Raw genomic sequence first — 26,428 nt, 5'->3', positions numbered from 1 at the left:
TAGGAGCACAGCTATTCATGCACAAGTCTCAAATTATCTTCAATAGCATGCTCAGCCAAATCTTAAAAGGAATACAAGTACACATTAATTAAGAATTAACATAATTCTGTTCCTTGAGTCTGGTGATTATTAAAACATAAACTCAATGAACATACACTTGAGAGGAAGCTGCTAAATATTTTTAAAAGCCTAATTTTCAGTCACCCTTTATTTTTTCATTAAGAGAGAAAAAAGAAGATGGCACTTGACTTTCTGAAACTTTCTGTTTGCTTCAGATCAAAAAGTTGCTGAGTGTCCTTAACTGCTGATAGGACAAATCAGGAATGATTTAGATTTATATGGAAAGCAGAGACATGGGATGACATTTTGAAAAGTGCCTGAAAGCCACATTTGTGAAGCTGTTGAGACAGCTAAAGGAATGAGAAAATATGCAAAGAGATTTTCAGGCATATGTGCTGGCCATTAATGCAATTTTCACAGTTGAATTTTGAGAAATTTACATTCTTAGGCGTTGAAATGCTTTTAGAAAACTGACTGTTGTGGTACCACAAATGAGGTTTTCAAAAATACTTCTTTTGTGGAAGACCCATGTGCCTTGTCACTTCCACCACTGTTTGAAAAATAGGATTTAACCTTTGCTTTGCCACACCATGTATTTTAATACCTGAATACTCTTGCAGGTGTTGATCAGCAATCCCTTAGTAGTGACCTGAGCTCTCACAATTAACCGGACTAGTCTACAGGAGGCTTTGCATGCCAGAAAGCGTTGTTGCCCGGGCTTGCTGGTGTGGAAAATGGAAAACAGCACAGCACAATGGGAACTGGTTTCTGCCCAGATACATCTCACAGGATGAAGAGGGCAAAGTTTGCTCTTGATTCTCAGCTTCTCATTCAATTTGTGTTTCACTTTGCCCTGCATGCCTGTTCTTCAGCTGATTTTCTGTGTTCCTTGTGTTTTGCAGAATGCCAAAGCCAGCTACGACTTCAGCAGCAATGATCCCTACCCCTATCCCCGCTACACAGACGATTGGTTTAACAGGTAAAAGGATTTTGGGCAGCCTGCCCTTCACATTGTTTTGTGTAAGAAATTCTGCATCTTTGTGAAATGTCTGTTTTCTGCTAAATTCAGTCGTCACACAATGGACACTGCAGTCTCACTACTGCTTGAAATTCAGAGGTTACTTACTAAGTCTTTTTTTAGGTTTATAGTTCATAAATGAAGTTGCTGCTCCAGAAATGTTAATTTTTAGATTGTTTGGATAAGTGATGGCTACAGACCTTTTTGTCAGCTGTCCTAGGACAGTCCAGTAATCCAAACCTGTATAAACTTCCCATCTGCTAGCTAAATTTAGAGAGAGTAAGCTGGAGAGAGGAAAGACTTCAGGGAAAAAAAGTCTTTTCATCCTATTGTAGAAGTCAGAGCAGCAGCATGGTGTGGAATGACCAGTTCAAAAATGATTAGATCTTACATTAAGTTCTGAATCACTTTGATTTAAGGACAGTGTACATGGATGGCATTTTTCTAGCTGCTGGAGAAGTCCACATCCAGTGGAATCTGTTCTGTTATGTTTATAAATTTGGAACCAACAGTGCAGCTGTGCTTGCTGTGTTATTTCTCCTGAATACACAGTGATTGCCCAAGACCCATTCCTTCTTCAGTGTGTTCTGAACTTAGCCCTGAACTTCACCAGTTTTCAGTAGAAGAAGGACTAGTTCTCAAGATATGGTATAAATAAGAATGGCCCAAAAGAAAAGGCTTAAGGTTTTAGAAAGTGTGACTTTTAGTTTCCCTAAACTCATTGGCTTTTTTTTTTTTTTTTTTTTTTTTTTTTTTTTTTTTTTTACATAGAATGGGAACGTGTTTTGACAGTTTTTTACAAAATGTGTCTAGGGTTCTTAGCTTGGATTTGCAAAAAATATTTCAGGATATTTTCAAGGAAATTTCCAAATGTCCCTTAGACAGAATTGGCCGGTAGTGCTGAGGATTTGAAAACTTTTTAAAGACTTCAGGGCTCAGACTGAGTGCTTATCAAAAAATATTTCAGGCCTATTTGACATGGATTTCTTCTCAAACTTAGGATGACTGGATTGTCTCCCAGTTTTGGATGGGTTTTTTGTTTTTATTTCGAAAGAAGTCAATTATAGTTCTGTCAGAGTGACATAACAAAGAAGCAGCTGTGCTTCCACCTCAGATATGGACCTCCTGGAATGGATTAAACAGAGTGAGGAGCTGGGATATTCTTCTTTGTAGCCCTGCAGTTTTTCAGCCAAAGCAAGATCTCAATGAGATTTCTGCTTCATTTTGAGAAAGGACATCTGGCACTTTTAAAGTAGTGTGAATCCAGTTAGTGAATGGAAAGTCAGAGAAACACTAGGGCTCTAATTTGTGAAGGTCTGCTGACTTTCTTGCTTTATTTGTGCAAAGGATCTTTTTAGGAGACAGATACCACTCAGCTCTTGGGAGGAAGAAAATTAAATTTAGCTGTAGTGTGTGATGGTAGCTTTTGTTGTTTTCAGTGTGGAACCTCATAAAATTAAGTATGTTCTGCCAAGTCCCATTAACACTGATTCTGCTGCTATCAGTTGTTTTATAGTGAGGCCCAGTTTGCCATCCTTAGCTGTTCTGCAAAGTAAACTCCCTGGAGGGAGAGTTACATCCCAAAGTCTACTTGAATAGACCTCAAGCATTCCAGATGTGGCAGGGGTTGTTGTCTCTGGTCCCAGGTGCTCCTGGCTAACTTCAAGCACTTCAGTGAAGAATTGGGAGTGAGCACCACTGCTGTCTGTGACCCAGTCTGTAGTAATTGGAACAACATCATTCAGGTTTTCAGAGAACTGCAGCACTTTCCTCTGTTTCTTGGAGGAATGGGGAGTTCAGGTCAGCAACAGGAGGAGGAAAACGATGGAGAAATTGCTTTGCAGATTTCCTTTACTGTTCTTTCTTTTCAGAAAAAAAAAATAAAATCGATATTTAGGAAGTGTAACATTGTTTGTCAGTGAACCTTGGTCATAATGGGATTCTCCATCCCTGGAAATGTCCAGGGTCAGGCTGGATGAGGCCCTGAGTAAGCAGCCTGGTCTCATGGGTGGCATCCTTGCCCGTGGCAGGGAGACTGAAGCTAGATGATCTTTAAGGCCCCTTCCAACCCAAACCACTCTATGATACTATACTATGAACCTTGAGATTTCTTCTGCAGGAGAGGGAATATTCCGTCTTGCAAGGTAAACCACGGGAGCAACACATTTCACAATATTAGAAGGCTTTAAGATGTAGGATTCTTAGTTTTGCCCAGGTTAAGATGCAAACCAGCACACCATATCCAGCTGCCCAGGAGGACTGTTTTTCTCTGTGTATTTCTTTGCTGTGCTGTTGAGCTGACATGCTCCTATGTAAGCTCTTCTGACTCCTGAATTAGTGTTGCTGGTGTGTAACCACTGTCCGCCTCTGGCAGTCTGTCTGTCCCTGTGTGTGGCTGCACAGGTGCATCTGGGTAGGGCATGATTACATGGAAAATCTATTGAGAGAAACCTGAAATAAAGGCTCCATTTTGCACAGCCAGTGATGTATCTCCCATTGAGTTTTATGCATGCAGAAGGATCAGGCTCGAAATGGGATATCGTAATATCCCTTTTTTCCAGAAAGAATACGTTTCTATGTGAGCAATTCAAGTGATTTGTGGAACAAGAAGCAGAGGACTGATCACCAAAGGGCTTTTGTGAGCTGCCAGCTGCATGTGCAATGTGTTCATTAGACTTTAAGAATAAAGAGGAGAGGTTTTTGCAAGGAGTATTTCATTAATCACAGCTGCTCTGCTTGTAACCACATACTCCCCTTCCACTCGGTGCTTTGCAAGACTGCTGGAATCACTTTGGCCTTTCTATCTAACAACCTTTGTATTCTGTATATTCTCTCACCCAGCTACTGAGTTAGCAGGGGAAAATTTATTTGCTATCTTGAAAACCTGTATTCTTCAGACATCAGAATCTTTTACTAACTATGGATCCAAAGCAAAGCAGGAGGATGCTTTCCCTTTTGTGAACACTCAAATGCTCAGAAGCTCACACTGTCATGTGAGTAAAAAGGGGATTGCATTTGGCCCACAAAAGTGTCCATCTGAGCTCTCTCTGCATGTTTTATTGCTGCCCAATGCAAGCAGCTAAAGTGGTGAAGAAAGGCAGATGGTCCCAGCTCTTGAGGCTGCAGCTCTGCACAGCCCTCCCCTGCAAACAGCTGGGGATGGGATGCATGGGTCCTCTCCTCTGCTGTCTGCAGAAGCATTTCAAAGCTTATTCAAAGATAAAAAGGAGCCTCAATAAAAATCTGTGCCACCTCTCACACTTTCAAAAATATGTCAGTAGGGAGGTATGCACAGTACCACTGCCAGTTTAGAAACACAACTCTTTTCAAAGACAAAGCAGAGTGACGTTTTCATTGCTAGTATGGTTTGGGTTTTTTTAAATACAGTGTGGAACACTGTTTTTCAATATCCACTTCTCCACCTTACTTTTTTCATGCATGTTCATGTAACATCTTTTCATTTACATAAAGTTTCTGTAAGACTTGCTCTGCTTGCTAAATATATATATAATGTATTTGAAGTAGCTTGTTCCCAGATGAAAATATTTCTGTGGTCTATCCCCTTGTTTTAAATATTGAAATAGGGATGAGGTGAATATTGTAGAGAAAGGCTGTGATTTATTCCTGTGACATGAGTCACTTCATAGAAACCACAAAGGGTTTATCAATGATACATGAACAGCAAATAGGGCTGAGTTGGAAAAGTCTGCTATTTGCCATTAATAATTCAACCAAATGCATTTCCACTAACTTAAAAGTGGTTTTGTTGTGGGTTTTTTTGTTGTTGTTTTTTTTTTTTTTGTGTGTGTGTGTGGGTTTTTTTGTTTGTTTGTTTTTGTTTTTTTTCTCTTTAGTCAGCAGCACAGTATTGAAACTCTGAGCTGCTGGAATAGGCCTGTTTACAGTCTCCACTGTGTGAACCACTGCTCTGGAGAAGCCAGGACAGAGAGAGGATCTTCTGGTAAAAATTTTTTTTGTCAGGAAGATCCTAATACAGTTTTTCTCACTGTAATCTGGCAGCATCACTGATGTTTTACACCCCAGCATTAGTCAAGCCAATTTTGAACAAAGCCATTTATCCTCTGTGGCTTGTAGATGGCCCATAGGTGAGTAGATAATGAGTGCCCAGCACTGATAGCACCTAGCAGTGAATGTTGTGTTTCTGTCACACTTCCTTGAGCAAGAACATGAGGGAAAATCTTGTTTGATTGTTGATAGCAATTCCTGTAGCAGCTGAGTAAGAAACCTGTATTGCTGTCTTGTCTGCCCCCTTTGTAAAAGGAAGCAGATGAGATCTTCAGTTATCTTTATGGAACTGCCTCTAAAAATACGTTCTCCCAAGTAGAGCAGGGAAAAGTATGTGTTGCTTCTTACCTTTTTGTTAGTGTTACACTTATCTTTGCCAAGGCACCCTTAAAGGGAAAGAGAGAGAAAAAGGTGATTAACACAGCTTTGCTGCCTCCCAGGGTGGTCCATCTGATACTCAATATACCTTTATAATACAGCATTTGGAATTGCATGAATCCTTAGCATGCTGTTGGATCAACGCCAGTTTCAGTGCACAGAGTGGGTTGATGTGAGCAGTAGGATGGATTCATATATTGATTCAACACCTTAGACTAAAAAAAAAAAAAACCCTGACAGCAGCACAGGTTTCAGTGGTTTCCCTGCTGCTATGCTATTTTTTAAAAACTAGGTTATGTTGCCTGTGTTTCTCTTCTCTTGAGTTTAATTTCCGTGATGACTTAGGAGAAAGGAAAATGCAATCTCCCTTCCTGCAGGAGTCACTGCCTTTTAAAGAGTCTCTGTTAAGAGCTGTAAAGAACTTCATAGACACCAGATATTACTGAAATACCATGTCAAGCCCAAACCTGGACCTCTGCATCAGAGCAGAGACTTTTCCCACTTGAGCGGAAAGCTGTAGCTCCGTGAGCTGGGGCACCTTGTCAGCTCTTTTGGGAATTAGGCACTGGATGAGACGGATTCACGTGCCTTAGGTCCCACAGCTTTGGGCCTGGCCATGCTGCAGCTTTGCTGCTGAGGAGTGCAGTGACCATTGTGGCTCCTTTCTGCTGCTCCAGCTTGGTGTTGCACCCACCTCTTCCTGTGGCATTTCTTTTGTGGGCAGGGATATGCTCTTTGTATGTGCTCAAACAGCAAAAAAGGCAACCAGACCTTATTCCATAAGGTTCAAAGTAATGGGTGTCACACTGTCAAGCCACAAAAATAAAGGAATTGATATTGATGTTGCATTTACGCTGTTCTGTCAGGGACTGTTGCTACTAAGGGTTGGTAACAAGGCAGAACTTGTCTCACAAGCTAAAAGGAAAAAGCCTGAATAACTCTACAATTAAATGCAGTGAAAGGATACATGTTAACCTCAGAGGAAGCATCACTCATCCTGCAGAGGGGAAGCTGGATATCACCTGCTTCAGGAAGGAGTGAACTCATCCCAGTATCCAGCGCTGAACAGTTTGCCATGGGATGGTTTTCCTCCGCAGCACAGGGACCTGGCTGAGGCAGAACAAGCTCACAGTGACCCAGCTCAGCTCACCACGTGCATTTAGCTGAGGTTCACCTGGTCTCTCTGCCTTCCTTTTCACAGCCACGGGACCAGGTGTGCAGGAGAGGTGTCTGCTGCTGCCAACAACAACATCTGCGGCGTGGGAGTCGCCTACAACTCCAAAGTGGCAGGTATGGTGGCAATCCAAGGTGTAAATGTGCTTCAGGCAGAAGTCCTTCTGCAGAGACAGAGAGTGTTGCCCCAGACAGGGCTGCAGATTGGTACAGGATGACGTATTTATTATTTTGCAAAAGAGCGACTCTGCTCCTCACATGCCAGCTCCTGTTTGCATACTGATTTTCAGTGCTTCTTTCCAGTGCGGCTGTAGAATCGTTTGTGACAAATCTCATTTTGCAGAAGGTAAAGTATAAATTCCTGCTGCACTTAAAAACTGTTTGAAAAGGCAAATCTCATGCTGGTCTTACCCTTTAGGCTCTTACAGGGCAGGATCTGCAGTGCTGTAAATCTCTGTGGTTCATTCTCAGAGAGTGAAACAGGTGGTACCAGTGCCCAGCATCCACACCTTGGGTGTGTTTGGGTATTTTTACTTCTAACGAGTTGTTCTCTGCACATACATACTGAATACAGTGCTTGTGGGTGAATTAGCTCTCAACACTATGTGTCAGTTTAGTTGAATCTGAAGAGATCCAGTTTTCCCCCTCTTGAGACTGTTCCATGATGAGAACAGAGGCACAGAAGGCAGAGATAGATGCTTATGAATTTCACTTTACTTTCCCTGATCCACACCAGAACATCAGCATGGATGGACCCATTGCTTCTTGGAGATGGTCCAGAGTGTGTGCTCATGGACAGCTCTGCTCTGCTTGCCCTGTTTCACTGACTACAGTCAGGAGAAGCTGAGGAAGGCTACATTTCACCTGTCACCTACATGACTGAAAGCTGAATCTCCACCAGAGAAGGGCACCAAGCAATGTTTGCTAAGCTGTTACCCAAGAAATACCACTGAGGGTTAGTAACTGGCTGGGCAGGTCTGATGAATTCTCCTTTCTTCAGTAAGGGTAACATCTCCTTCAGGGATGGGATAGTCCACAAAACTTACATTCTTTCAAGAGTTACTCTTCAAGGAACCTGAACTGAGGCATGGGATTTTGTCTGGACCATGTCCATATTATTCATATAACTCTACAGCTTCAAGCTGGTTGCTTAAAAATCAAGAGGTGTGAAGGCTTCTTTTGATGACCAGCAGCTTACAAATAATCTTCTCAAATAATGTGTTTGTCCACATTGCGGTAAAATCCCCTCAAGATTTTTGGAAGTGCCAGCCAGCCTTCCCTGCCTGAGGGCAATGTGCATTGGCAACACTACTGTGTGGTCCATGGCACTGGAAGTCCATGAAAGCTGAGGATCTGCTGCTGCCCTGGTTCAGAGCCCATGTTTGCAGAATGAAGGGGAAGTTGATGGCCAAGGATCTGGTGCATCACTTGATTTTTTTTTTTTTCTTGCACCTCTTTTTTTCCTCGAAGATGGTTTGGCTCCTCCTGTTCCTCTGCTGTCCCAGGGGTCATGAATTAATTTTGTGGTTGCTCTGGGTTGGGTTTCCTAGGGAATTTCCTCCCATTTGTTGTCAGGGAGATGGTGAATGGACAGCGATCAAGAGATCACTGTTTCGTTGTGTTGTTGTTTGTCTGTCTTGTGACACATACATGTTCGAGTAAAGAACTGTTACTCCTTTCCCCATAGTTTTTGCCTGGAAGCCCCATAATTTCAGAGTTAAAATAATTTGGAGGGAGGGGGTCATCTCTCCATTCCAGGAAGGGTTCCTGCCCTCCTTGGCGGACACCTGTCTTTTTAACCAGGACAGTGGTTTCTGTGCAGATCTGCATTTTATAAGTGTGGGAAGCAATTTCTCACCCACTGAGTTTAACTTCATCATTTCTAGCTCGAGTTAGCTCATCCAGAACATCCAGCTTTGGTCTGATTTCTATATGAAATTTATACCACTTTTTTTCCAACTTTATATTTGACACACTGGTTTTCTGTTGAATATAGTAAAGCCACTGGCTTCTGAATCAGGATCCTTATTGCCATTTACATTATTTGGCACTTGTGCTGCTGATTTCTGCCCCATCTGTGTCCTAAACCCTTGGGAAAAGCTGAACTTCAGCCCAGGGATACAAATTAAGCTTGGAATGAGTCCCTGGTTACTCAGGTCTCATCCAGAGGCCAAGTGACAGGTTGGCTGTCAGTGAAATTGTCCTCTGTGTGGGTCATGATGGATGTAAGGGCTTGCACTGCTGTCTCTTGCACTCTGGCTCACTCAGAATAAACACTTTGAGGTTTTATGAAGCTGACATGCCCTAAGATTGCATCATTTAAACTCTTCTACTGCAATATGGGTTAAAGAAAGCAGGTTTTAGTTTGCTTTTTTCCTCCACATGCTGGCCATATTTTGCTTTTGTGTCTGCATGTTGACAGAATGGTACTTTTCCAGGAAATTGCTGTGTAGCACGTTTCCCTCCTCTGATTAAATTCTGGAGATGCACCAAAATAAGTAGAAAAATTACTTGAATAACTAGTGGCATGTGAACACAAAACTGAATGTAAGTTAGATGAGGTAGGGGCCTTACTCTTTTTTGCTAGCTTACAAAATATTATTTTGAATGCCATTGATGTTATTTAAACACTGAATTTCTGAGATTGCTGAACTCTGGTATTTTTAAAGTGTTCTCCAAGAGCAGATGGAAAATACAGTGTAATTAGAAAGCTAACAATAAAGTTCTTTGTCTTTCTGGGCCATGCTGCCTTGGTTGCTGGGTGTTTAACACTGGCATCCTGCTGGGTAAGCACACCCTGGTGAAATGGGAATGCCAAGTGCAGAAAAGCTTACTGAATGGGTGAAACTGCCAGCTACTTAAAATACCTGTGACTGGGGGGCCTTCTGCAGGTGCTGAGATTACATTTTGTGCTGGGTAATGCATATTTCATGCTCACGTCGATTTAAACTTGCAGGCATTCGAATGCTGGACCAGCCCTTTATGACAGACATTATTGAGGCTTCCTCCATCAGTCACATGCCTCAAGTCATTGATATATACAGTGCCAGCTGGGGGCCAACTGATAATGGGAAGACTGTGGATGGACCTAGAGAGTTAACACTGCAAGCAATGGCAGATGGTGTCAATAAGGTAACAAACAGCTTTAATCCTCTGGTTTCTGGGGCAGAATGGTTTGTGCACGCTTGTGCTGGAACCAGCGGCTTGGGAACGCAATGCCTTTGCACAAATTGTCCGACTTCCAGCATATTTCAAGGTTCTTTGATGTTCACTCTGCAATATTGATTTTGTTGTGTAGTCTCAGCATGCTGTGTTTATCTGTAGTCAGCTTACAGATGCTTTCCATTGGCCATCACAGTCAGAATGGAAGAGCCTGAACCCATTCCCCAGGTTGAAACATGGCAGCTGAGCTACTGACACTACATTATCTGTTTTGGTGTGTTACCAGATTTATTGGTTTGGGTTTGGAGTGTCTCTCGGGTCACTCATGTATTATTGAACTGTGATTGAACTTATATATATATATCACTTATTATAGCTGTGATTGAACTGCAACAGTTCAGATGGCCATGGACTAATATCATCCAGGAGCCTCCTTTTTTATTCCCACATTTCCAGCTCCTTCTAGGAGTAGTCTGTGGTCTTTGTAAAAGACACTCAATATCATCCTGTAATCTGTTAAACAAGAATGCTATAAGACTGCTGGGGGAAACGCGTGTGCCACAACTCTAAAATAAAATCAATTAGCCCAAACAAACCAACCTTGCATGACTTTGTCTCCACCCCTTCAGTGTCATGCAGCCAAGACAGCCATGGCTGCCCCTGGTGCTGTGGGGAATGAGCCTCTTCCCCTTAGCTGATTATAGATGGGTTTCTGTATTGACAAGATCTGAAATTACCCAGAGCATCTGGGATAACTTTGTGTGGGAGCTCCACAATTACTCACTTTTCCATCCAAATTATTTCTTCCTTTTGCTTGTGCCAAACTCTTCATCACCAGCTCACTGCAAGCAGCACATTCAGTTTACCATGTTTTGTGACATGATAATTAAATCTACCGCTGTGATAAGTAGTGAAGCATCTAAAGCTTTCTCAAGTGCTGAGCCTCAGATGTTTTGCCTGTAACAGAGGGATTATAGTCATCTTCATGTTTCCACCCATAAAATTGGCAATGTACTGCAATAACACTGGAAGACTTGTCACAAATTCCTTCTGAGTCTGCTCGGTTTTGTAGTATAAACTGTAAACAAACCTCTGATGAGTTCAGAGTCTCTGTGAAGTCACCTCATGCAGGCTGTGTTTCTTCTTGCGAATTTCATCTATCTGGTGTTTCCATAAAGATCCCCTTAAACACTTTGGTCTTGAGGAGAATCTTTCTTGGGTGTGTGACAGTTCTAGCAGCCCCTTGATATGTTATAGTTGCTTGATCTCTCTTCCAGTAATGTTGTTGGTAGCAGATATAAACTCTGAACACAGAAGTTTCCCTGTAATTTTTGTGTTGTCCTCCTCCAATGGAGAACTTGTCTAAAAGTAGCAAAAAAGGTGGAAGAATCAAAACCGAACAAGAGTTATTTTACCCTTCAAGAGAAGCAGATTTTAAGTCATAATCATGGGGATTTTTTGCAATTTGGCATATATAATATCTTTGAATTAACTTGTTGTCGTATTGCCCTATGCTTTAATTTGTGGAGTTACACTGAAATTAACCTTCTCTGTGAATGTTAATTATCAGAGTAGGGATTTTTCTTTTCTGTTTTATTGCTTGGTTGCAGTCCCATACTCAGAGTGTTGGGCATATTACCTTTTTAATACCATTCCCTCAGGAGTGTTTGTGATTCTCTTCAAGAAATAAGTTGCAATATTAAGATCAGAAGGGGCCCTGAGATCACTCAGGAAAGAGAGAGAGCAGTGACAGTGAGCTGTGCTCTGGCAGGGGTTGCTCTCATCAGGAGACATATGTCTCTCCTATCAGGAGACATAAAATTAACAGGAGAGCCTGCATTAGTTCTGTCAGCCATTGCAGAATTAGGAGGAATGATACTGGATTCTACCTTAAAAAAAAAATATTGTTGTCCAGGGGAAATGACACTTAATCTTGTAGTGGCAGTATCCCAGCTATCACCTGGCAATATGCGCACAGATGAGACAGTTCCACCCCAAATAACTCCCTCTGTGTTGTGATCATATCTTTATCTACCCTTCTTTTGCTCATTACATTTCCTTATAGAATGATTTTTTTGGGTATAGTTTGTTCTGGTCTGGGTTTTTTTGGGTTTTTGAGGGGTTTTTTTGGGTTTTTTTTTTAGACAAATTTTCTAGAGATATTTCAAGCTATGAGTGGGTGCTGGGTATTCTCCATGATGCTCTGAAAAACCCACTACAGAGCTGGCTGCATGTAAAGGAAGACTAACAAGCCTTTAAAATAAAACCCTTTTACCTCGTTTAGGTCTATAATATATGCATCACCTTCTCTATTGACTGTAAAAATGTAAATCTAGTTTATGATTATTTTCCAGTGTAACCCTCCTGTCTCATTAAAAAGTGTCTTTGGTAAACTGAGAGACAAAGAAATTTTAAGAATTCTTTTTATCAGCCTAGAGCTGATTCTCACCAGAGTTATGGTTCACGAATTAATGATAAAGCTGAAATCTTGGCGGGGAGGAAGCAACATGCTGAGAATAAAAATGTGCTCTTAAACTAAAAGCAATACTTCCAAATGTCCTAGAAGGCAATATAAGAGCTCTTGCGTGGAGCAAGATTAATATCCTTGCTCCTAATGCAATAAAATAAAAATCAGCAAGTAGGAGTGATACAGAATTCTTACACAGAATGTGCATTTAATCGTGTTGACAAACACAGGTAACGTTTGCCTTGCTGCCAGCACACTTGGGAGCCCAGCTCATAGGGGAGCTCACTGCCGAGTGTTTCATCCTTCCCACTATCTCCATTCCACTGTCGTGTCCTTTAGAATTCCTCCTCCCAGAGCTGCTGAGATGTGGGGGTAACTAGTCACCTGACAATGGCAGTATGGTAAAAACTGCAGAAACTGTGAAACTTCGTGTTTGTATGTCTATTTTTATGCCTTCAAGCCACCCAGCTATAACCAGGTGGGCTGAGGCAAGCATGTCTTCTATTTCTGTTATGTATTCTTCTAGCTGAAGATGTCCCTGCTCATTACAGAGCAGAGTTGGACTAGATGGCCTTTAAAAGGTCCTTTCCAACCCAAATTATTCTCTGATTCTGTTTTCCTACCTTTCCTCTTCCATTATCCATTCTTGCCACGTGTTAAACTTATCCTTGCCTTCTGTCTTAATCATCCCTTCATTTTGGTGCTCTTTTCTCTTGGAAGGTAAATAGCACCAGTAGAGGCAGCACTAAATAGCATCATTTAGGACAAGACAATCTGCCATCACACTGGCAGCTCCTCTGTGGGCTCTTTTACTAACAGTATATCCAAGGCTGATCACAAAAGGGATGATGTGTGTGTGTTATCAGCATAACCCACATAATCAGAAGTTATTGGGAAAGGTATTCAAGCTGCTTTTTGTTACTAATACACAATCCCACTCTTCTTTTTTTTTTTTTTTTAATGTGATCTGTCTTCACTGTGTTATCTCATGGCTTTAGTTCAGGGACAGCAGTCAGCAGCATGACAGGGTCACTGAGTAGTGGTGCACTTCTGCATTGGAAAGATAAATGAGCTCACAGTTGAATTAGCAAGAACTTGGGAATAGGGACTGGAAAGAATTTCATACACACAAAGATCCACAAGTATTTGGCCATTACCAGCACTGGCCTGACACAGGTGAACATTCTTACCTAATGCAACTTTCAGCTGCTAGAAAAGACATATTTGGGATGTAATTGGAAAGGACTTTTAAAAACTTCTGGTTTTTAAAGATTGGTACGTGCCTAGTGAGGGGTCCTTGCATTCACTGTATGTATAGTATGACTGGACAAAGCAATGCTGTGTGATTTACATATCCCTTGGCTGAGCTGTGCTTACCCGCTTTGGGGGCTAGAAGGCTTGGAGAGGGAGGTGGAGATGGTAGGTGGAAATCCTGTGACAACACATCTCTCTTAAATAGAGACTTTTTTTTGTTGTTGTTCTAGTATATTGCATCCAGATTTGTATCAGCCATCATCTTAAACAGAAAGAGGCAACGTGGGTCAAGAACTAATTCCAATTAGATTTTATGGTTGATCCTGTCTTTAGTTCCAGTAAACATTTCTTATTTGCCATTTCGTGAGTCGAGTTCTTTCCAGCTTCAGTTTTTGGAATGTAAGGCAACAAAAAGAGGTAATCAAATAAACTGGTCTCTTATCTATTGCATTTTTATGATATAGGTTTTTATATTAGGAGGTTGTGAGGGGTTGCTCATGGACTGAATTAATTCCTTGAGACTTCACCATCTCAGCCAGAATATATAAGGCATGAGACATTTGTGCTTGTGCTGGTGAAAACATTATTGCTTCCCTAATGTCGTTCTACCTAAGAAAACAAAGCCCAAGTACAAATTACCAGGGGAGCAGAATTAAGAATTCATAGTCACATCATGGCTTTGTAATTGGGCTCACCAATGAAGGAAGAAAGGACAATGTAAAAAAAAATCCAAAAGGAAATATTTCTCATTTGCCTCTCTCCAAGTGCACAGAAATTGTGTTATTGTTCTTTGAAAATAGCATATTAATGAAGTATATACTGTTAGATGCCTCCACCATAATTTTATTTGTTCAACAGCTAAGTGAGGACAGGAAAATTGATGATATGGCAACCATCTGATTACTCCATTTTTGAGGAAGCCCAGCAAGCTTCTTTAACTTGGGAGCCCTTTACTGTTGTATTGCCATTGTGTCTGAAATACGCATTATAATTCCATGCCTTGTCTTATTCATCTAAGATAAAACCAAACCTTATTAAAACCCCACACACATTTTGTCTGCTTGGAATTCTGAACCCTGGTCATCTGACAGGGACGTTTTCTAAGGAGGCAAGACAGTGATGCAGCCTGAAAATGCTGGTTTTGCAGTCTCACTCTGCCCTCAGGACTGTTTTTTTGCCTAATCTCTGTGCCACAGCTCAGCAGATACGTGGTTTAGCTTCCCAGCAAGGTTGATGCTGCAAGCTGGGAATTTTTTCCCAGTGCTTCCAAGGGCACAGGTGAAGCTGTGACGCCAGAGTTCATCACTCCACTTGGGAATGCTGGGAGGGAAAACCAGCATTGTCACTGGTAAAGAGTAAATTGGGTGCTCAGAGTCTCTCTCCGTGATAATCTAGCTCAGAGGTAATGAGAAGAGGATGAGGTTGATATTTTTTTGCAAATATTATTGATACTAGAATTACGCCTGTAGAATTGTTGTATTATCACTTGTGGTACACAGCCCAGCATCCAGCAAAAAAGAAATGGCTAATGAAAAGATTTTCCCTCAGCATTTTCAAAGTTCCCTCTTCATTTCCCTGCTAGACTGAACCCTCACTGAAACCTAGTGCTGCCTCTCTTCACCAAAAGTATAATTTTACATTCATTTCCTTTGGCTAAGAGAAGTTAATCCAATTTCAACAGCAATTCAGATGTAGAAAATAGCTCAAGCATTATTTTTATCCAAAGGAGGGATTAACAATTATGCAATTAATTGTGGCTTGGTGGATGTGAGTTCAGTACTCTTCTGTGACCAATTCTAAAATAAGTTACAGAAAGCCTTTTATTAAGGTTTACAAATTATATGGCTTAGGTTTCTTGAGACTCTCGGATGCAGCAGTCTTTTGGAGTTTACTTGACCCAAATAGTTTCAGAAATCTGCTAGGACAAACTGGACAGACAACATGTTAAAAAAGGGAGGATGTGAAGGAGAAGCCTGACTGAAATGTGGTTCCAAGTGACAGTTATCCCCTGCACAGCAGCCAAGTGTTGAACTGGGTTTTTGCTCCTGCCAAAACAGCCTTTCCTCTTCCACTCTTGGATACAGTGGTTAGACAGGCCAGCAGGGAAGGGGCAGGGCCTTCATCACTGGTGAATTTGAGAGGATAACCCCATTGCTGTTTCTTCTGAGCTGAACTGCATGCCTTGTGGCTGTGCTGGGCTTTTTCAGGGTTACAGCTCAGCGTCTGCAGGCTTTCAGAAGGAGCTGGGTGTAGGAGAAGTGGGAAGGCATTCAGCTCAAACAAGGCAGCTGTCCCCCTGAACCTGTGCGGTGGCAAACTTTGACAATCCAAATGTGTTTCCTGCTTAAACTTTCTCTGAGGCGTCTCTGAGGTTGAATCAAGATTGCTTGGCTGGCTGTCAGAAATGTGTTCCTGCCTCGATTTTGCTTTGGGTTTTTCAGTGCCCGAGTCATCAGTATAGGAAAGGAGCAAAGGGATCCAAGAAGTCCCAGGCTACCAGATTGCTCTAGGCAAATCATCCTGGCAGCTGGAGGAGCCGGGGATGTCAGGGATGCAGGAACATGCAAGCAGGCTCCAGAAAACCGTGGCAGTACAAAAAATAGGCAGCAGTTCAGGGATGCCAAGGACTTGCTGCCTCCAGCTGGCTTATGCTGCATAGGCACATTGCTGGTGAACAGGAAGGCTGGGGAGACCAAGATTTCTGTGTAATCTCCTGGAGGGAGGTCTTGGGAGCCCAGTCTGATACTCCCCAGCAGCTCATGACAGCAGAAAAACGGTCCTGTAACTCTTCCATTGTGTCCTTGGCATGTCCCAGCCAGGGAATGTGACTGTGATTTCAGTTTACCTGTGCAGGCTGCAAACTGTACTTTCTGCTATAATTAGCAAGGTTTTAATTACAAAACATGTAAGGATTTTCAAATAATTCAGTCATAAAGAGAAACGAGTCCTCTTTTCAGAGGAATTTCTAGTCAAAATTAATAGAGACAGCAAAATGTGAAAGGGAGGATGTGAAGAAGAAACGTGACTGAAATGTGTCCTGTTCATAAGTCAGTAGGAGCCCTGGAAAAGATGAGAAGAAACTGTAGAATTTCTTTTGGTTTTCCTGGAAAACCAGTTTATCTCTTGCCATAGCAGGCACACAAATTGCTATTAAATTATACAGAAGGTGCTGAAACACCTCTGTTTTCCTAGGAGGAAAGAATTAAAAAATAGCTATCATATGTCAAGCAGAAAGGAGGATGCTTAGAAAACAGTGTTTGCTTTGAATTTGTTACAGAAATCAGTTTTCAGTTCTATAATTTTTTCACATTTTTTTCTCAAATGTGCCCCATCTGCATTTGCTTCCATAGGAATGAAACAGTCCATAAACACCAGCCAACCCTTTGGCTATCCTTATCCTGAAACAGCTTTTCACTGCACCTAAAAAAAAAATTACCTCCTCACAGTCAGGTGCCGTTTTGTTTTGTTTTGTTTTTCTTCTTTCCCCACTCCTATCTGCCTCCTGGTGCCCTGATGATGCCTTTTCCTGGTCTTAAAAATTGAGAGCCAGACACAGTTGAGGGATAAGGGGGTTTTAGCTCGGTATTTTAATAAGGATCCTTATTGGCGCACCACTTTGCCAAGGTGGAATGCAACACAGTGCACTTTGGAGGAAGGATAGTCTTTAAACTGTACCTTACAATCTTGCTGGTGTTCTTAATAATAATTTAATTCTTCCTGACTCTTCCTTCAGGCTCCCTCTGCTGGTTGTAGTGTATGTTACTGCTGCCTTCTTCAACCCCGTTTTTGGTCCAAATGTACAGCAGCTTGAGTCACTCTAGTAACATTTTTTAGGTTCACATGAGGTTGAGTTGCAAACAGGAGCTTTCAGTTCACTTTACATATTGGTGTTTAGTTAACCCAACTGATTTTGGGGGGTTTTTTTCTGGCTTGTCATAGAATCATAGAGTGGTTTGAGTAGGAAGGGACCTTAAAGGCCATTTAGTTCTGACCCCCTGTCACGCCATGAGCAGAGATGCCAGCCATTAGATCAGGACTAGGTCGGTTTTTCCACTACTACCATCCAGAACATTGTAAATTGACTTCTTCTGAAGCCATATATTTCTTCCTGGTAAGTGCCATGATGCCTGAGAACAGCCACCAAACAGTTTGCCTGTGCAAGCACTCCCACTGTGGGGTCTGTCTGTGGGACAAGTAAGCAACAAGTTCTAAGCATCACTGCAAATAATGCGGTTGGGCTGCTGACAGTTTATTCCAGCACTGTTTGCTCATCTTTCCAGGCCTGGCTAGGAAGGAAAGGCGATTGAAATTAGAGTATTAGGAGATTAATTACAGGTTTTAAACACTAAGACCCCCTTGTGGATGTGACTCCTGTAAAAGGGATATCCTGAGTTACAGTAATTGCATGCATAAAAACCCATCCCTTTCAAATGACAAGAAGGGGGATTGTTTAAGAAAGTGTCCATACATGACAAGCATCCTATTCCTGCCACCAGCAACCACCTGCTTTCTGTGATGGAGAGCCACCTGCTTTTTTGGGACAGAGGCTGTCCAGAGCAGGTGCAAAGTGGTGTGGTGGTGTAGGTGGCCATGGTGGTGGCAAGAGAGGGATGTAGCCTCTGAAGGCAGTCCAAAGACCAGGTTTGGGCCCTGCAAACTATTGGCAGTCAGAGCACAAGGTGGGACATGGAAAAAGTCAAAGATTAAAAAGGCATAGCTGGTCTTGTTTTACTGATTTTTATTTTATTTTTAAAATAAATTGCTGGAATTATTTTGTTCTTAAAAGTACGTGTTTTTGCAACAGTATCACCCTCCCTTAAAACTCGACTGATAGCAGGTCTTTGTGGAAGTTCTTAGATGGATTTCAGTGAGCTTTTTCATAGTCATTATCTTTATTATGAAAATCTGTGTCCTGAGACGTTACATATCCCACTGTCAGCAGTCCTGCTGTGCAATTCAGTGGATTATAATGCAACTCACCAACGTGCTTGAAATAATGAGGTTGCTCTGTTCAGTGGGGTGCAGTGAAAAATAGAAGCTACTGCTGGGAACTCAGATTTGATTTAAAATCCTGACTGAAAAGGTTCCCTATTAAAATGCCACTGCAGGTTACTAAGTTTGTATATTCATTAACTTCCATTTCATGCTGGGCAATGAGAAGACCAGAAGAAATTTTTTAGTGTTTTACATAGTGCATCTAAGCAGTGTGTTAAATCCCAGCCTTGCAGGCTTCTGGTGCTCTTGGAAGTAAATGTTGGATTACTTGAACTAAACACAGAGAGGAATGGTGGTTGTGCTGGAATCAGCTGGAGATCTGAGCTTTGAGTTCCACAGCACTGATATTTCCCTGAGAGTTGGAGTTCTCAGGCCTGACTCTCTTTCAGGCAGCTCCTGCCTCTTTCTGATCATGGAATTAGAAGGAACTGAGTTGATCCTTTCCCACTACCTGCCTGTCTGGAAGTTGGGGAGAGGTTATGGATTTCTTTCCTTTAATTAATGGCAAGCCTTTATAGTGACCCTTCAGCTTCAATCACTCCTGTCCATCTCAGCATGATTGCTGGGCTGTTTTTCTATAGATTATTTGTATGGCCTCATAACTTTATTTTCTCCTTGGAAGTAGAAGATGGTTTGTCAGAAAAACAGCTCTGAACCAATCATATCTTTGGAAAAAGAAATTTGTTGAGAGAAAAAGGTGCTGGGAGAGTCTTTTAGCCATTGTCTGAACCTAACTGGATCTTACAGGGATGACCTATCCCCCTTCTAAAAGAACACTTTTCCTCATGGCACTTAGACCATGACATAAAAGCTAATGAATCCATAAAATGTTTTAGCATCTGCCACAGGAGCCTTCAGGGTGTGAAGCAAACCAGGAGATAAATGGAAGTGCTCTGTGTACACAAGGTTGCAGAGCTGGCTTTGGCTGGCAGTTACCTGGATTTAATCACCTGCATAGGTCTGTGTGTTTCAGCTGAAGCTTCGTACATGTTTTTTTTCTTACCAGTTTTCTCCTTTACAGAAGCTCAGTTTTACAATTAGATGTGCAAGTTGTTTTGCCAGTTGATGGGGGCGATTTAAAGGACACAGACACCAATAAAGAATGGTCTTATTTTACTAAGGCAACACAGAGGCAAAATGCTACATTTAATAAAACAATAAGCTTATTGTGCTCTTGGCTTCAGCACCAAAAAAATAAGCAAGATAATGCACCTAATCACTACTAAATGAGAGAGAGAGAGAATAGTGATTGAGAAAGATGCATCGCCAATTGCCTAAATGCTTTACCATCATCCAGAACACGCAGTTGATGGTTCTGTTGCAGTGGAGACTTGGAGGCTTTTCCAGGGAACTGGGAGGTCCTAGAAGGGCGTTCACTCATAAGTGAGGTCTCCAAAGCTGCTGCAAATGTGGGGTTCCAGTTTTTATAACACAATTCCTGACCAGCTGGGACCAGGGCTTGGCCAGAGCCCAGGCCACAGTGGGGGTAGGGGTTTCTTGCAAATAAACATCTGGCGATGTCAGTTGGAAAGGTTTCTTAAAATTACGCATTTATTAACATGTCTTGCAGATAATTACACAAGGTCACGTGAAAGTTCCTATAGCAGCCGGTTTTGCATTAAAGCAGTTTGGTCAGTCTGTGTGCAAGGTTCTCTTTGTTAAATGGCTAACATAGACAGTGTCTATTACATGATTTTCAGGACTCATCTGAGTCAGCTTTGGCTAGGGCCTGTTGTTCAGGCCTGAGCACTTCAGCAGTTTAGAGATGCTGCTGAAGTAACTCCTATAGTATCTCCTGTTTGCTGTTTAACTCCAGAGGGTCAATTTTCACAGGGCCGGGGTGGAAAAGGCAGCATCTATGTCTGGGCTTCTGGAGATGGAGGCAGTTATGATGACTGCAACTGTGATGGTTATGCATCGAGCATGTGGACAATCTCCATCAATTCTGCCATAAACGACGGACGGACGGCTCTGTATGATGAAAGCTGCTCCTCAACCTTAGCCTCCACCTTTAGTAATGGGAGGAAGAGAAATCCAGAGGCTGGCGTGGTGAGTCCTGATACTGTTGTGCTGTTGTTGCTGTCTTTGTGCATGATATATGTCTGTGTGCATGACCTATTGCAAACCTCCGTGTACTTTGGAGCAGCAGATGGCTCTTTGTTGAGATGAGTATTTTCTCATTTGCGGTATGTGATGGGGCCAGGACTGTCAGCTGAGAAGATGTGGGGTTTATACAGCAGTGATCTTCCACCTTTTAGAGCTTCAAAGCTTTTTTTCTTAGGTCTCTGTAAAAATAGGTCTCTGTAAAAATCTAAGTTAACATCTGAGATGGTATTTACTTGTACTGGCAGATTTCTGCTGTACAAGCAGCGAAGGGCAGAAAGACATTTAGCCACCCACAAAGGGCATATGGGAGTTCAGACCACCAGAGCCTGCTGTTGCTGCAGGGCCATACCTACAGCTGGAAAACAGGCAGGTTGGGTTCAGTTGTATTTGGGATTCTCTTCCACTGCAGTGGTCACTGCTCTTCAGCACCGTCAGACTAGCCAGGACTTATTTCAGTTTCCAGAGTGGAAAATGCAGGTGTACTGACTCAAGGTTAGTTTTTGCCAAAAGCTGTTGTACATTTTCTATGGCCCTGTCTCAAACAGGAGAGAAGACACATTGTTCAATCCTAAATACCCCCACGCAGTAGTGGACAGGACAGTGGTTTCTATCTTCATATCAGCTCTGTGATGATACCAGCCAAAATGATCTTTGTAATTATTGCCATAAAATGCATTTTAAGGTTTTCTTCTGGTCTCTGCTAGTGACTAATCTGCACAGAAGACAGCAATCTTGTTGGTGCTGCTGCTGGTCTCAGAGTTGGGCAAATTTTAAAAAGCTCAATTGTGTTAACACACAAAATCTAATTTCATACCTTTCTGATAATCAGAAAGGAATTTAAGGCCTTTGGTTAAACTGTGTTTATAAGAAATAGATGGTTTCTTAGTGATAATGAGCACTGGTTTACTACCTGATGGCTTGCTCTTTCATTTGTGCTCTGAATGTGTCTCACTGTGGTTTTAAATTGATACACTCTTCCAAAAAAGAAACCAGATCATGGGCACAAACACAATTAAAGAGCACAGGCACAAAATCCACTTTCTGTGTTTTTCTGAGTCTGTAGCTGCAAGGAAAATGGGATAACTGGTTTCATTAATGATATCTAATATCATTGCAGGCTACAACAGATTTGTATGGCAACTGCACCCTGCGTCACTCGGGCACTTCTGCAGCAGCCCCTGAAGCAGCCGGAGTGTTCGCCCTGGCCCTGGAGGCTAAGTATGCTGTTGAGAAATTCCTCGTGAGGAATTTCATGAGGAAATTCATGAGAGGGGAGGGCCTGGGGTTTGTTTAATGGTGTTCATCATTTCAGTGGGCTGGCTGTGGCACCAGGCTGCAGTAACCAGCTCAGAAGCCGCCTCGTGCAGTAGTGACGTGCATGGCGACTTGCAGATGGAGCCACAGCCTTGCCAAAGTCTCGTGGCAGAGAGAGACTTTGGCTGTCTTTTGGCTGTCTGGCTCTCTCTGTGTCCTCTCCATCCTCTGCATCCAGGGATTAGACTTCTCTAGCACTGTTTGGAGGAAGAGATCATTAATTTCTCCACATGTACTCTGTGAAACACCCAGCCAACAAAAACATAAGAATGACCCTGTAGTATGAGGCAGGAGTTCATCTTGTGTCTGCAATGACAGGTGCTTAGGAAGAGGACAAAGAATGGGGATGAAGAGTGATCTTTCAACAAGAGCTTTGTCAAACCATGATTTGTAGGGTCAGCAGTGGGTCTCTTCTGTTTAATAGTCACAGGCAGATTGATCTTCCTTGAAGTTGCCTAACTCTTTCTCAAATTGTCTGTATTTGGCACCTAGGTCATCCAGTTCCTCAATATTTTTTTGGCAGTGGTGGTGTGGAACGTTTTCTTTGTTTTCTTAACCCATTGCTGGTAGCTTGCTTCTGTGCTGTGTAATTGCTCTGTTACATGAAGGAATAAGTATCCATTGTCTATTTACCATCTCTGTGGTATTCCTGACGCTGGAACCTTTTTTATATCTTGGAATCATTATCTTCTTCTCTATTCATTAGGCAAAGTTTTCCTTACTGTAACTTATACCACCTTCCCTCTTAATGCTAAGTTTTTTCATGAATTGAGGCAACATTTGCTTAGTTACAAAGCTTCGTTTGCTGTAATGACAGCATGAAGTGAGCACTATGTGCATAGTTTCCTTCAACAGTGCAGAATAATGAAGATTTGTGAGAGGAGACCAAGTTTACATTAACAGGGCGATGACTATCGTGCTCAGAACATGATTTGGTTCAATTCTCATTTTTCAGGTTTTATACATATAAAACATATGCCAGAAGTTTAGCTTTGGGTGATGTTTCCTTCAACTATCAAATCCATTCAGTGGCACAGCCACTATGTAAAATATTAATATGGCCATAAAAATATGAATGTTTAATGAATTTTCTGACCACTGAATATTTAAACTGGACTGGAACCTAAATATCTCAGTAATAATTATCATTCTTCTTCATTTGAGCTACCTATAAGGACCAGAATTACTCTGCCAAATTGTCATGAATAGGAATCAGGCTTAATACCCCTGGCTTGCACTAGAATTTCTAGGCACTAGAATTTTGCTGAGAAGGCAGCAGGAGAGAGAAGGAGCTGTCAGTGTCTCCCATATCTTTCTGGCTATATTGGATTGTATTGTGCAGAACTATCCTGGATGAGCTTTCCTGGGAATCGCTGACAATCTCCCACGAAGCCTGTTCTTGCCTGCATTGTGTCTGTCGGCTCATACACAGTATAAGGCTGACATGTCTCTCAAACCAGACCAACCCATGAAATAGAAAGTGCAGCTTTAAGATAAGTAGCAAGCTCTTAAAAGATTTCAATAAGAATGATGCAAGTGATATCTCCTTTTCAGCTCTCTTGTGTCACCTTGTTATTGGCTATTGTGGTGTACATTCAGCATGCACACATGCTTATTACTTGGGGCACAGAAAGCTGAAAAGCAGCTCCTTTTAGGCTGATGGTTTGAATCAAACACATTGTGATGTTGAAAGAGTTCATCATAAAACTACTGGAATAGCTTTAGTTATGTAGAATTAGAATGTCAGTTCTGAAGCTTTTTAGAATAGTAAGTGCCCTTCCTGTTATCATAATCACTGTACATCTAAAAAGACAAGAGAAGATGATGAAAAATAACTATTGCAGCTAGGCAGACATTACTTGACTGCATCCATTCATGCTAATATAACATGGGTGAAAAACCTCTGCCATGCCTTATACTGCAGAGCTGCAGCCACCCACGGCCCATATATCCCCATGTTCACAGAATCCTGACCTTACCAACACCCAGATCGTTGGAGCTCATCAGCTTCATCAGTCTGGGGCTTCTCAGGGTGGATCTTGGAAGGTCCATGGGAAAAGCAGGAGGAGCAGGCAAGAAAAAGAGGGTAAGATCTGAAAGGAAAGCTAGGTAAATTTTTTTTATCATCTTTGAATTTTTTGTATTTCTCTCAGGATCTGATAAAGTATCTTACGCATTTTATTAGTTTGAAATTTGCATGTTGGATCTATAATGTCTAGTTAAAAGAAGTTATTTTTAATCAGAAAGGATTTTGCAGTTTTGGAGAACATACTTGGAGAAGTAGTGTATAATTCAAACCTATTCTTGTTCCCACTGAGATCAACAGAAACTTTGCTACTGAGATGTGTGCAGTTACAATTTCTGTTTCACAGAAGCAAATTTTCCCCAAAGCCTTGCTCAAACACAGTTCCTCTTCAATATCTGCTTGGAAAATCATGTTTTTTCCTCACTGCTGCTCTTCCACAGCTTGGATCTGACATGGAGAGACATGCAGCATCTGACAGTGCTCACCTCCAAGAGGAACCAGCTCCATGATGAGGTTCACAGGTGGCGCAGGAACGGCGTTGGGCTGGAGTTCAACCATTTGTTTGGCTACGGTGTCCTGGATGCAGGAGCAATGGTTAAGATGGCAAAAGACTGGAAGACTGTTCCTGAGAGATTCCATTGTGTTGGGGGGTCAATACAGGAACCTGAGTAAGTGGATAGTGCTGGTGGATGTGCTTGGCTTCTTCCAGACATCTGGGAGACCGCAGGCATACAATTACATTGACAAAGACAGTTAAAGAAACTTCATGAAGTTTATTTTTTTGCTAAGAAACTCTAACATTACCAATAATAAGTTAATAAAACATATTTTATCAACAATGCTTGATGAAACTATATGATGTTTCAGTTCCTGGCTTGCTGGAGCAGTATATTCTGTAGCACATCTGTATCCTCACTGCTAGTGCCAGTAGTGTCAATAGCAACATCCATTTCTCCTGGCCACTCACAGGTGTGTTTGTAGGAATAAGGAGTTTTTATTATTTTTTCATTATCCCCAGGTAGTTTCTGGGAATAAAGAGCTTATACCCAAATAAAAATCTGGGAGGCTGGCTCTGTGAATTCTATAAAATGCTGCCACAATAAGTATCTATCAGCCAAGTAATATCTCATTGTGAGATTCTTCAGCAGAAAATTTTATCTCCAGAAGACTGAAACAATCATCTACAGGTGCCAGTGTTACAGTTTGAACACTGCAGCATTTAATTGTGCTTGCTTTAAGCTCTTCAAATCTCTAATTGCAGGGTAGCTAGTCAGATTATTTTCTGATTTACCTTTATGTGCAAAAGTGAATGAGTCAACAAGTGAATGAATTAATACAAATTGACTACAACAGCTTTAATTTAATTTAAGTAATTGAATTACTAACCCAATAGTGGCCTAAATTATATCTATATCGTTTGAAATTTGACATTTCAGTGCCATTTTTGAAGGCAACATTATTCTGTTGGAAAAAGAAAACAAACCAGGATGCCACCCTAGCACATAGCTCAGCCAGGGAAAGAGTGAGTTTTTCTCCAACCTTGCAAATTGAATTTGCATGACTCAAGGTATAACAGCTGAGCTCTGAGTTTCAGTTTACCTGTCATAAGCATACTCACAGGTAAAAAACTAATGAGAATGATGAAGCTAGTTTTAAGAAATCTCTAGTTTATTAATAATTAAATGGAGAAAAATAATCTCATTTGTCTTAGGGAAGTTCCATTTATTGAAATAAGGATCATCCTAGAGGAGGAGAGAACATTTCTTTCTGTAGGCTGTAAGGGTGCCCCCCTGTTAATTGCCTGACACATCTATATATTAACAGCACTGCTGTAATAGTTGTGTTCCCCAATGAAAATGTCACTGGCAGGATAATAAGCATTATGAAGTGCAACATGCGCATTTTTTGAATTGCACTGTAAAAAAAACCAAAAAACCTAGTTAAGTCCCAGCATCTCCAGAGATTTCCTGGAAATGAAAACTCTGCACATCTAATTTGCACTTCTGCTGTGGATAATTGGGTTATTCTTTCAGTTTGGTTTGCTGAAGCAACTTTTCCTATATATATTCTCTATATTTTTATTTAAGTATAGATATTTATATACATAAAATATGTATTTAGCATAGATTTATGAAGGTGAGTAGCTGATACAGAGGTGTGTTTCAGAGCAGCATTGTCAATGAAGCAAAAGGCCAGGAAATAATTCCCAGACATAATATACCGTGTGCTGAAAGCAATCAGTATTTAAAATAGGAACATTTGTTAGCAATAGGAGCTTTTCCTGACAAAGGTTCTGGCTCGTTTAGGGAAATACAAAGTTACAAGACTTTAAAGTTTTAAGTCCATTAGCTGAGGAACAGGAGCACACAGGAGCTCCCCCTGCTCATCTCTCACTAGGTACTACACATGCAAAAATGGATTTACCATATATAATCTCCCACTGGGTACT

The 26,428-nt window shown here is 41.5% G+C and overlaps 1 protein-coding gene across 2 annotated transcripts in view; it reads left to right on the top strand.

Annotated features, from left to right (window-relative positions):
* The window catches only part of PCSK2 (proprotein convertase subtilisin/kexin type 2), a 98,368-nt gene that overhangs the window by 66,779 nt on the left and 5,161 nt on the right, over nt 1-26,428 (top strand). For both annotated transcript variants that reach the window (XM_066177777.1, XM_066177778.1), the window contains 6 exons: nt 963-1,039; nt 6,684-6,772; nt 9,612-9,787; nt 20,367-20,582; nt 21,757-21,857; nt 24,420-24,647. In XM_066177777.1, coding sequence (XP_066033874.1) covers nt 963-1,039; nt 6,684-6,772; nt 9,612-9,787; nt 20,367-20,582; nt 21,757-21,857; nt 24,420-24,647 — 887 coding nt within the window. The remainder of the gene's footprint in view (nt 1-962; nt 1,040-6,683; nt 6,773-9,611; nt 9,788-20,366; nt 20,583-21,756; nt 21,858-24,419; nt 24,648-26,428) is intronic.

This window comes from Chamaea fasciata, unplaced genomic scaffold (assembly GCF_029207755.1).
Source record: "Chamaea fasciata isolate MVZ Bird 193981 ecotype frontalis unplaced genomic scaffold, bChaFas1.0.hap1 SCAF_3, whole genome shotgun sequence".
NCBI classification, from domain to species: domain Eukaryota; kingdom Metazoa; phylum Chordata; class Aves; order Passeriformes; family Sylviidae; genus Chamaea; species Chamaea fasciata.
Note: the sequence above shows the minus strand (reverse complement) of the source record. Positions and strands in the feature narration are given on the sequence as shown.